A 12,339-nucleotide genomic window follows, 5' to 3' on the forward strand; every position below is an offset into this window, starting at 1 on the left:
CCTGGCTAAGGTCTGTACAGTGTGAGAGGCGTCTGTAGGTGAGACTCCTGATGCCAGCTCGGTGCTTGCATCCTAAAGTTGTGGGTGCTGGTTATACCCTGTTAGTTATACACTGGCCAGCATACACTGTTAGTTCTACATTATTTCTGTCTGCTTTTGCTCTGTGAAAAGTGGTTTAGTTGGTACCGAATCTCACACACTGGGCAGCTACAGGTGTTAATGCCTTGGGATTTGGAAACAAAGTCTGTGTTTGCCCCACTCTGAGTGAACATTTTCACGGGCTTTTATCAGATTCTGTCTCAGCCTTTGTCATTTCCAACAGAAATTGAGAACACTCTAATCTCATTCTGCAATTGTAACGAAGCCTGTTTGTGTCCATTTAAAATTTTCATGTTGCAAGCCTTCTTCCATTCTTTTATGACTGAATAAAAATAAAATTTGGTTGTGGAGAGACTGATTTTAGATGCAAAGTTAAGATTGGGTTTTGTGTATTATTTCAGCTATTTTTCCCTGCAGTGCTCTGTATTTTATTGGCCATTTTGACCTCAAATAATTCCTTGACTTACTGCCTTGGAAAGATACTAAGTCATTTCTTGATCCCATCATCTTTTTTTAAATTAATTTTTTAAGTCTCATTTTATTTAAATTCAACTAACATATAGTGTATTATTAGTTTCAGAGGTGGAGTTCAGTGATTCATCAGTTGCATATAACCCACCATCTTCTAAACAAAGATCATTCTCTATAAACAACTTTTACATGATGTTTTCCCACAGCGGAACTCATCAGAACTCTCTTCAACATATACGGTCCTCTAAGCAATCCCTGAAAATATTTCCCACCAGTTAGATGATCCCATCCTCTTTCAACTTGCTGCTTTTGCTTTGGTTCCTTTCCTGAATAATTTATTGAGTGTTCACTTTAGCTGTTAGCATGGATTTCTGCAGTATTGGCCTGTTGACGTTTCACCAGCCTGACGTGTGTTGTACTTCATGGTTTGCTCTTTCTTCTGATAGAAAAGGTGTTGCCTTCAATGTGCCCCTACATCCTGGGGCTTCTCAGCTTCTCAGAAACAGCTTCCACCACTCGTTGACACACTGTATTGTGTCTTTGTCTCCGCTGAGCTACAGGCTCTTGTTTCTTAGGGTCCACTTTCCAATCTTTGCTTCAAAATTGATACGTGACCAAGAACTTAGAAAACGTGTTCTGTTATTTCTTTCAAAGACCATGTTGTTTCCTTATTACCAGGTCAACAGGGATTTTCTCCTAAAGCTCCAAAGGAGCCATGTTCATTAGTGAACACTGAGAAGTTGAAAGCACAACTCTTGCAAATTCAGACAGAGCTGAATAATTCAAAGCAAGAATATGAAGAATTCAAAGAACTAACGAGGTAAAGTGTAAATACACATTCATGCTTACCTATTTCAGCATCTTGTTTTAGCATATAACATTGATAATTTAATTGAGCATTTTACGTTAAATATTAATTCTCATATAGCAATTACCTTGTTTTGACATGAAGATAAAGCTCCTTAATATATTTAATGAACTCTATGATACAGATGTTTTCACGGATACACCTGTATCTGTTCAGCAAATTTAAATCAACGTTGTTATGAATCAAATCAGGATTTTTGGAAATTACAGGTTTGTTCTTTATGTTCCTTGTGTAACAAACAAAACAAAGATAAGCCACATTCATAGTATAACTAAGATTAATGCTATCCTACAATATAAAGAAGTGTTTATTTTATTTTTTAAATTTTTTAAAAGATTTATTTATTTTAGAGAGAAAGAGAGTGCACACGGGGGTAAGGGGCACAAGGAGAGAGAGAATCCCAAGCACTCCCCACTGAGCATGGAGCCTGATCTGGGGCTCGATCTCACGACTGAGATCGTGATCTGAGCTGAAACCAAGAGTCGTGCACTCAATTGACTGAGCCAACCAGGCGCCCCAGAAAGTGTTTATTTTAAAAATGACATACCACGTGTGGTATCGTCACGGACTATTAGGGCTTTTGAATTGGAGCTCTACCATTTATTAGTCAAATACTTTAAACTGTAGTTCATTCTCATAGCCGTATATTACCCAACTGTAAATTGAGGGTAATAATCTGAGAATATCTCAGATTTAGAGAGATAAATATCAAGTTATGTGAGAGTATAAACTGTACTCTACAAGTGTATGACATTACTTATTGCCTGAAATACTCAATTTTTAAATATCCCTTAGGAAAAAGCAGCTAGAATTGGAATCAGAGCTTCAGTCTTTGCAAAAAGCAAACCTTAATCTTGAAAACCTTTTGGAAGCAACAAAAGCCTACAAGCGGCAAGAAGTTTCTCAGCTGAATAAAATTCATGCTGAAACGCTTAAGGTAGGTGGTCTGAAGCAATTCTTCAATCCTAAGTCAGCTTGATCTCATTTTGTTAATCATGGAGAGACTCTGCACAGATGATACCCAGATATGCTAGAATCCCTGGCAGGCAGTGACCCCCAGGGTGACTCTGGTCCTAGTGTTCTGATGTCTGCCTCCAGTGGCGGGGGTGGGGTGGGAAAGAATGCAGTATTTGGAATCAGACCTGGGTGCAGATTTTAATCTGTCCCTGGCCTTAGGCAGGGTTTCCTAACTTCTGAGCCTCCTATTTATGGTCTCCGAATTGGGGATGAGGAGAATATGATTGTAGGTTTTCTAGAGCATTTAGTGAGATAGTAGAGTGCCTGACACCTGGTGGAGCTCGGCAGCTGTTGCTGTAAAGTACCATGTGCTCCCAGCTTGTGGTGGAGGAATAGAAATCCTAAAGACAAGGACCGTGGAAGGATCCAGGGTAACACTAGTGATAACGGGAGGGCTTTTTTCCATAAACAACCATTGCCCTCATAAAAGAAAAACTATGTATGAACATCTGAGAATGAGGAGAGGAGGAGAGCCCAAGGAAAGCCAAAGATTAAGAAGGTGGTGATGCTGATGCTGGTGATTGAGCTTTTTCGTACCAGATTCTCTGAGGGCTAAAAAATCTTTCCTTTATACAGCTTAAACTTAAAAACAGATGTTTATCTCTAATGCTTATTTTTAGAAGTGATATTTTTGGTGTCACTTTTTAGGAAACTGCTTTTAAAAGAAATTTCATTCATTCATTTGAATAGGCAATTCACACGACTGGAATTTTTAAAGGTACAAAGAGTATACAGTGACGAATCTCTCTCTGCTGTCCTTCTTGCTAACCAGCCACACCCCTTTTTGGAGGCAGTCACTATCAGCAAGTCTTTTAGGGTTTTATTTTCCATCTTTTAACTTTTTTTTAATCCTAGTTGAAATATAGTTGGTATACAATATTATTTTAGTTTCAGGTGTACAACATAGTGATTCGACAATTCTATACATTATGTAGTACTTACGCAGTAGGTGTGGTCACCATCTGTCACCATACAGAGTCATTGCGGGATTATTGACTATAATCCCTATGCTGTACTTTACATCCCTGTGGCTTATTTATTTTCTAATTTGGGAGTTTGTACAACTTAGTCCCCTTCACCCATCTCGCCCATCCCCTGCAGCCCCTTCCCTCTGGCAACCACCAGTTTGTTCTCTGTATTTATGAGTCTTTTTCTGTTTTTTTTTTTCCCCAGATTGTATATATAAGTGAAATCAGGTAGTATTTGTCTTTTTCTGTCTGACTTAGGTAGCATGCTACCATCTGGGTCCATCCATGTTGTCACCAATGGCAAGATCTCATTCCTTTTTATGGCTGAGTAATATTTCAGTGTGTGTGTGTGTGTGTGTCGGGGTATGCCTGTGGATATACATATATATACACATACACACGTATGTATATAAATATATCGCATCTTTATGCATTCATCTATTGATGGATACTTGAATTGCTTATATATCTTGGCTATTGTAAAAAATGCTGCAAAAAACATAGGGGTGCATGTATCTTTTCAAATTAGTGTGTCCATTTTCTTTGGGTCAATACCCAGTAGTAGAATTTTGCTGGGCCATATTATAGTTCTATTTTAATTTTTTGAAGAACCTCCATACTGTTTTTCACAGTGGCTGTGCCATTTACATTCCCGCCAGCATTGCACGAGGGTTTCCATTTCTCCACATCCTTGACCATATTTACTATCTCTTGTCTTTTTGATACTGGCCATTCCGACAGGTACAAAGTGATATCTCGTCATGGTTTTGATTTGCATTTCCCTGATGATGAGTGATGTTGAACATTTTTTCATGTGTCTGTTGGCCATCTGGATGTTTTCTTTGGAAAAAATGTGTATTCGGGTCCTCTGCCCATTTTTAATTGGATTATTTGCGGGTTTTTTTGGTGTTGAATTGTATGAATTCTTTATATATTTTAGATACTAAACTCTTATTGGATATATCATTTGCAGATATCTTCTCCCATTCAGTAGGTTGCCTTTTTATTTTGTTGATGGTTTCCTTTGCTGTGCAGAAGCCTTTTACTTTGATGTAGTCGCACTTGTTTGTACTTTTTTATTTTATTTTACACAATGCCTATTCCATACATCATTCTATACCTGGGGTTTTTGCTTTTTGTCTTTAGAGTTTGTCCCATGACTAAAGGGAAAAAAAAGAATTTTCCCTCCATTTTTTTTTCAAGATTTTATTTACTTGTTTGTCAGAGAGAGTACGAGCGCACAAGCAGAGGGAGAGGCACAGAGGGAGAGGGAGAAGCAGGCTCCCCGCTGAGCAGGGAGCCTGACAGGGGGCTCGATCCCAGGACCCTGGGACCATGACCTGAGCCGAAGGCAGACGCTCAACGACTGAGCCACCCAGGTGCCCCTACGTAGCAGTTTTGTACAGTAAATATGCAGGGACTGGGAAAATATAGAGAGTTACTTCATAGATTATTTTTTGTTGTGATTTGGTTTTTTTGTTTTGTTTTGTTTTTTTAAAGATTTTATTAATTTATTTGACGGACAGCAAGAGAGGGAACACAAATAGGGGGAATGGGAGAGGGAGAAGCATGCTTCCCACTGAGCAGGGAGCCCTATGCAGGGCTCAATCCCAGGACTCTGAGATCATGACCCGAGCCGAAGGCAGTTGCCTAACTGACTGAGCCACTCAGGTGCCCCAGTTGTGCTTTATTTTTTAAAAGTAAATGGAATCATCCTACATATGTTATCTGCAGTGGGTTTTTGTTAACTCTGGGATATGCCTTGGGTCTTCCCACATTAACTAGTACGAAGAGCTCTACCTGATTTTAAATCTAGGCTTCCATATTTTGGACAACCCATGGCTTGCTGAGGTGGTTGCCAGTGTAGGTGTTCTTTGGGGAGAGTCTGTGAAGGAGTGGTCTCTTTTTATGTCTCAGCATTGGGGTCATGCCTGCCAGGTGTCTGCGCCGTGTGCTTTCGCAGGAGGTGTGGGAGCACTCACTGCCCAGTGCCAGCCCCCAGAACTGCCTCTTTAATGTTTGACAGTCTGATGGGTGAGAAATGGTATCTTTTGAAGATTTTAATTCTCATTTCCTTCATTTCTGATGAGGTCACACATGTATGATCACTGTCCATTTGTGCATATCCTTTTCTATGAAAAAAAAAAGAGTCCATTTTCCTACTAGTTGTTTGTCTTCTGATTTGTAGTTTTTACATGTTACTCTTTTATGTGTCATATATTACTGCTAGTGTATTCTGCAATCATGTTGCTTGTGTTTTATCTTTGTATGTGATACTTTTGTTATACAGAAGTTTTAAAATTTTGATATAGCCAGGTTTATTCATCTTTCACCTTTGTGACTTCTTTTATGTATTTTTTTTTTCTGGGTACAGTATATTTCATTGATGGTACATGACAAGGTAGGGCTCCCCCAAGACCTTCCCCTTCTTAGGGGGTCTGGGGTGGAAATTGGGTAGAGGTTGGGAGATTCTCAGTGTGTTGGAGGATGAGTTGGGGCAAGGATTCCCCAGCAGCTGAAGGCCTCTCTTCCTTTTGCTCTCTCTGGGTCTAGCCAAATTCATTGTCATACCAGGAAATGAGCTTGACAAAGTGGTTATTGAGGGCAATGCCAGCCCCAGCATTAAAGATGGAAGAGTGGGTGTCACTGTTAAAGTCGCGGGGCATACCTGATCCTCAGTGGAGCCCAGGATGCCCTTGAGGGGCCCTCTGATGCCTGTATCACAGCCTTCTTGATGCCATTGTATTTGGCAGCTTTCTCCAGGCAGCAAGTCAGATCTATGACTGGTACATTGGGAGTGGGACACAGAAGGCCATGCCAGTGAGCTTCCCATTCAGCTCAGGGATGACCTTGCCTATAGCCTTGGCAGTGCCAGTAGAAGCAGGGATGATGTTCTGGGCAGCCCCTTGGGCATCACACCACAGCTTCCTGGAGGGGCTGTCCATAGTCGTCTTGGTGGCAGTAATGGCATGGACTGTGGTCATGAGTTCCTCCATCATGCCGCAGTTGTCATGGATGACCTTGGCCAGAGGGGCCAAGCAGTTGGTGGTACAGGAGGCATTGCTGACAATCTTGGGGGAGCTGTCATACTTCTCATAGTTCATGCCCATCACAAACATGGGGGCATCAGCAGAAGGGGCAGAGATGATGACCCCCCATCCCCACCCTTCAAGTGAGCCCCAGGCTTCTCCATGGTGGCGAAGACCCCGGTGGACTCCACAGCATACTCAGCACGAGCATCACCCCATTTGATGTTGGCAGGATCTCACTCCTGGACGATAGAGATGGGCTTTCCACTGATGACAGGTTTCCTGTTCTCAGCCTTGACTGTGCTGTGGAATTTGCCGTGGGTGGAATCATACTGGAACTTGTAGACCATGTAGTTGAGGTCAATGAAGAGATCATTAATGGCGACAATATCCACTTTGCCGGAGTTTAAAAGCAGCCCTGGTGGGGCGCCTGGGTGGCTCAGTTGGTTAAGCGACTGCCTTCGACTCAGGTCATGATCCTGGGGTCCCGGGATCGAGTCCCGCATCGGGCTCCCTGCTCAGCTCCCTCCTCTGACCCTCTTCCCTCTCGTGCTCTCCCTCATTCTCTCTCTCTCTCTCAAAAAAAAAAAAAAAATTTTAAAAAAAAAAAAAAAAAAAAAGCAGCCCTGGTGACCAGGTGCTCCATACACCTTCACCATCATGTCATTGTGTCTTGGGGGGACACAGCTGGAACTGCATCAGAGATGCGGACTGTCTGTCGAATGGGGAGGAGCAGAGAGCCTCTTTTATGTATTTTTAAAGGCCCAGACAATCTGAAGATCATCAGTATGTTCTACTTCTTTCACTACTTTTATAATTTTCTTTTTACATTGAGATGTTTAATTCATCTGCCATTTTATTTTTGAATGGTATTACACAGGGATTTAACCTTGAATAGTCCTTTTTTTCCTCACAATTTGAACTTTCCACATATAGATCACTCTTCTGTGTATTTTCTTCCAGTAGTTCTATTTGACTATTCATATGCTAATCACTATTTTAATGACTATACCCTTAAAATGTATTTTTATGTGGGCCAGGGAAGTTTTCCTGATTTGTTCTCTTTTTAATTGTCTTTCCTTGAACTTTTATTCTTTGTATGAAGTTTGGAATCAGCTTATCAAGTTTCACTTTTAAAAATCTTACCAGAATTTTGCTTGGGACCTCATTGAATTGCTAGATTTGTTTCTACTTGGGCATTTCTCGACTCCCTCTTAAGGATACTCTTTCTTTTCTTTTGATGATTAGAATTTCAATTTTATCCTTTCTGTTCACACAATTACTAAATACTTCTGCTGTTTTGTTCACGTGTGCCAATGCTGTTTCATCATCACTTTTTGTTGCAGATTATCACGACGCCAACCAAGGCTTACCAACTTTGGTCTCGACCAGTACCAAAATTAAGCCCCGAAGTGGGGAGCTTTGGCCCTGTGGGCACTCAGAATTCCAGTGAGTTAGATGATAATATCTTGAATGAGCCAGTTCCACCTGAGATGAATGAACAAGCTTTTGAGGCCATTTCTGAAGAGCTTAGAATGGTGCAGGTAATGTTTGGTTTTAGAAAACATAAATAATTAGACATTCATTGAAAACAAACTTCCCTTACCATTTTAACTCTGTAATTTGTAGTGTTCAAACCTGTGTAATATTAAGTTTGTATCTCTAAATAGGGGTGTGTGAAAGCCCCTGGCTTCGAAACCAGCCTGCTCTTGCTCTTACAGTTTGCTCTGCAGTATTTAGCAAGTCCCACTCTATAGTCTCTTTGGGCTTTGGTTCTCTCATATGTGAAGAGACCAGTCTGCCACCAGCTTCAGGTTCCAGAACTGGTTGATATGGCACAGTACTGTATCTGCTAAATAAAATTAAAATAATTGAAAGAATCTTACCAATTTCAGACAGTTTTTGGTATATTTGAAAGAACACGTGAAATGTGCTTATCTCAGAATTCTGGGACTTATTTATTTATTTTGGTGATTTATTTTTTTAAAGCATTTTTCTGTTGTCTAGTAAAACTTAGAGTGAGCCAAACCACCCTCAAATTCCAAAACTTTGCCCTTTCCAAGGCCTGGAGGCCATTCTGGTGAAGTCACTCACATGCAGCCCTGGGAAAGCTTCTTAGAAGTCTCAAGATGGCTCCATGATTGAACCCATTTAATTTTAATCACCTTTTCCCTTAGTGTTTCAAATTTTCCACTTTGATGGACCACAAGTATAATTCTAAGAAGTGGGAAGTCATTAGTGTAGTCTTTTGAAATTGTTTTCTGGCTCCAAACTGGCCTTTGATATCTTTGTCCATGTGAGGTTTTGAATTTTATTTTTTGTTTTTCTAATGCAGAAGAAACAGTGGAATGTTTGAGAGTTCCATTAAAAAGAATTTTTGACAATTGAAGTTTTTTTTGTTGCTGTAGGAACAAATGAGTGCCCTTCAAGTGAAGTTGGATGAGGAAGAACGTAAAAACCTAAAGCTTCAGCAGCACGTTGACAAACTGGAACATCATTCCATACAGACACAGGAGGTGAGACCAAGAGCATGGCCCCAGAAAAATGTATGAAACAGATCCTCAAAACGAGAGTATTATAAGAAGAAAATGACTTCACAAAGCCTTTGTCAAGGCTAATTTGAGTTGTATTCTTTTTTTTTTTTTAAAGATTTTATTTTTTTGACAGAGAGAGACACAGTGAGAGAGGGAACACAAGCAGGGGCAGTGGGAGAGGGAGAAGCAGGCTTCCCGCGGAGCAGGGAGCCCGATGCGGGGCTCGATCCCAGGATCCTGGGATCATGACCTGAGCCGAAGGCAGACGCTTAACAACTGAGCCACCCAGGCGCCCCTTGGGTTGTATTCTTTGTTGTGTTATTACTTCACATACTGCTCTGATGATGACACACGCACCCCTAGCCTGAATTCTAGCTCATGTCGTCAATAGTGCAGATAGGTCCCTTGCTGTTAGTTCGGAACAAGGCAAGACGGACGGCCCAGGTGCCTACAGTGATCCTTCCCTTTGTTGGTCATCCTCACTGTAATTCATGGGAACGGCCAGTTTTCTTCTGTCAGAGACCTTAAACTAGATTTTTAAAACAGACGCAGGGTAGTGATTTGGAGTGTATCTTAGCACACCAGTATTCCTTTTCCAGTAAATTTATCTCTTTCTCAAAGCTTTTCTCATCAGAAAGAACTGATTGGACCAGACAGCAGCAAGAGCATCTCTCACAATTGAATGTCCTTGAAATGCAGCTTCGGGACACTCAGACTAAGAATGACTGTAAGTTTGAACAGCTGGGGGCTTTGTGACCTGAATACCGTTAACTCAGTATCTTTTGACTCCTATGAATAAATCTTGCCCCTGTGTTTTTGGTGGGTTGTTTTTTGTTTGTTTTTAATTAGATGACCAGATTTGAGTCTGCATGACAGTGGTTAAGTAGTAGTCATATCTCATAAAGGGGAATTTGTAGCAGGACAGCTCACAAACAAGTGATTGAACTGTTGGCTGAAAGTTTGTTTTTGTTTTTTTTTTTTCAAGATATTGTTTATTTATTTGACAGAGAGAGACACAGCGAGAGAGGGAACACAAGCAGGGGGAGTGGGAGAGGGAGAAGCAGGCTTCCCGCAGAGTAGGGAGCCCGATGCAGGGCTTGATCCCAGGACCCCGGGATCATGACCTGAGCCGAAGGCAGACGCTTAACGACTGAGCCCCTCAGGTGCCCCTGGCTGAAAGTTTTAATACTGCTTTGAAAATGAAGTGTCTTGAAATCATAAGATGAATAATGTTTTGATAGTGACAAAACAGAGCATAAATTAGATATTTGTATATATCCGCTGAGGTGGGAGTTATCACTTGATTCCCAGTTTTTTCAGTGTATTTCTCCTTTCATCGAAGTGTTTGCAGCAGTTTATAATAAAGCTAAAACAGAAGACAGCCATTGTGTTTTCTTTGATCTAAAGAGTTACCTAATTTTCCCTCCAGTTGGAGTTTCCTTAAAAGATCAGAAATGGCTAACCCATTTCAGAAAGTTCTGGTACATTACCAAGGAGTTTTCAGTAAGTAAGATTAGGTCACTTAAAATATGCTAAGTCTCTTGATTTCTTTCCCTTCTATTAAGTTTTCATGCACGTGCTACAGGAGAAACGTAGAACAGTCAAGTGACCTGCAAATCAGGGACAGATGTTAACTCTTCTGTTTTTCGTAGAAATGTATCAAAAATCCTAAGGGGGAGGAAGAAAATAATCTCCGTGCTCCTAGGAACCAACCACTTGGTTGTTTAACGTCTTAACTTAAAATTGGTCTCTTCAACTTGTTTTGCTGTTTGTGTGAAGATACCCATCAAACTTATTTGCCTACTTTGTTAAAAAAAAAAAATCGATGTAAAGAAACCTGTTGAGGATTTGTTTTGTTTGTTTTTTAGTTTTGAAAAGTGAGGTGCATGACCTGCGAGTCGTTCTTCATTCCGCAGACAAGGAGCTATCTTCCGTGAAACTGGAGTATAGTTCATTCAGAGAGAGTCAGGAGAAAGAACTGAGTAGCCTTTCTGATCGACACGCGCACGCACAGCTTCAGCTGGATAGTGTCAGGTAGAGTTGTTCTGTGATGGTGTCCCGTTGCCTGGTTGGCCTGCAGCCCAGGCCTGCTTGCCATGCAGGTGCTATAAACCCAACCCAAACTAGTTAAACAAAAAGGTAAATTACTGGCTCACAACACTGGGGAGGCCTAGAGGTGATTTTGGTTTTAGGAACAAACTAGATTGAGTCTCAAAAGATACTGTCAATGCACGTTCTCTCTGTCTCTGTCTGTCTCTATCTCTCCCTCTCCCTCTCTCAGTCCCTGCTCTGCTTCCCTCAGTATGTTGCCCTTACTCTGTCCTACTATTGAGGGCCTGCCTTTATGTGACAGGGAAAAGATTGCCTCAGACAACTCCATATTTTGTCTCTTAGCATAACGACCCCTGCAATGAAATCCTTTGTCCCAGAAGCCATGTATCAATTCTAGGGAAAATCTGAATTGGTCTTGCTGGAGTCAATCTGCTTACCTCTGGACCAGTCACTCATCAAAGGTTTGAGGTGGTGTAGGCTCAACATACGTGATGCACCTTTTCCAGAGGGAAAGGTATGCTTTTACATAAGGGCAGTACAAGGCAGACCAAAATCAGTAGCTATCATTGTTGTCCACAGTGAACTCGCTAGAGGCTGGTGGGAGTCAGTGCTAGTAACCTTGAAACAAAGGGATGACAGATGTTAAGTTGTTTTTACTGTTCTTTTTCTTGCTCATTTCAACCTTTTGTAAAACCATTTTGTGTTTTTGATGCCATCTCATGGGTCCGTGGGAATAATTTAATAATGGACATCTGGCATGTGATACTGTGAGCGTGAGAGATGTGGCAAAGGTTTAAATCTACAGTTTGTATGTGTTTTCTACATATATAAGGAATTAAAATAGAGGAAGAAAACTTGAGATCTGCAGACCAAATCCATCCATAGATATGTTTTTGCTGGGCTTGCCCAGTGTGGTTGGTTTAAAAAAGTTTAGCATAGCAGTCTCAAAATTGAGAGCTTTCTTATAACAATCTGTCTTTTGGCATCCTCTGAAAATCCCATCCCTGCCATGTGAATGATCTCCTTTCCCGTAAGACAGGGGTGTGTGCACGCCCTCCACTGCCCTCGCTCTTTTCCCAACACCAAGCCTCCGGCCAGTGGCCATTTGTCATCCCTCGTGCACTGTCCTTTTTTCTGACACGTGGCATTTGTTTTTAACATCTGAATCCCTGACTCTCATCTTGGCTGTGTCGTAAAATAATTTTGTGTGATTTTTTTTTTAAAGGTCACTCCACTGATCTCACTGGATTTTCATTTCCTTGTGTTTATATGTCAGTTGAACTAGATCTAAAATGTTAAGA

The 12,339-nt window shown here is 41.1% G+C and overlaps 1 protein-coding gene and 1 pseudogene across 1 annotated transcript in view; one reads left to right on the plus strand and one right to left on the minus strand.

The window, feature by feature from the left end:
* KIF15 (kinesin family member 15) overlaps positions 1 to 12,339 on the plus strand; it is a 69,610-nt gene that overhangs the window by 37,068 nt on the left and 20,203 nt on the right. Inside the window, exons 15-20 of the mRNA XM_025885423.2 lie at positions 1,249 to 1,390; positions 2,234 to 2,375; positions 7,799 to 7,996; positions 8,861 to 8,968; positions 9,608 to 9,713; positions 10,855 to 11,020. Of these exons, the coding sequence (XP_025741208.1) occupies positions 1,249 to 1,390; positions 2,234 to 2,375; positions 7,799 to 7,996; positions 8,861 to 8,968; positions 9,608 to 9,713; positions 10,855 to 11,020 (862 nt within the window). The remainder of the gene's footprint in view (positions 1 to 1,248; positions 1,391 to 2,233; positions 2,376 to 7,798; positions 7,997 to 8,860; positions 8,969 to 9,607; positions 9,714 to 10,854; positions 11,021 to 12,339) is intronic.
* Positions 5,973 to 7,111, minus strand: LOC141374177 (glyceraldehyde-3-phosphate dehydrogenase-like; annotated as a pseudogene).

This window comes from Callorhinus ursinus, unplaced genomic scaffold, assembly GCF_003265705.2.
Source record: "Callorhinus ursinus isolate GAN/ISIS: 27379988/994484 unplaced genomic scaffold, GSC_fseal_2.0 scaffold15, whole genome shotgun sequence".
NCBI classification, from domain to species: Eukaryota; Metazoa; Chordata; class Mammalia; order Carnivora; family Otariidae; genus Callorhinus; species Callorhinus ursinus.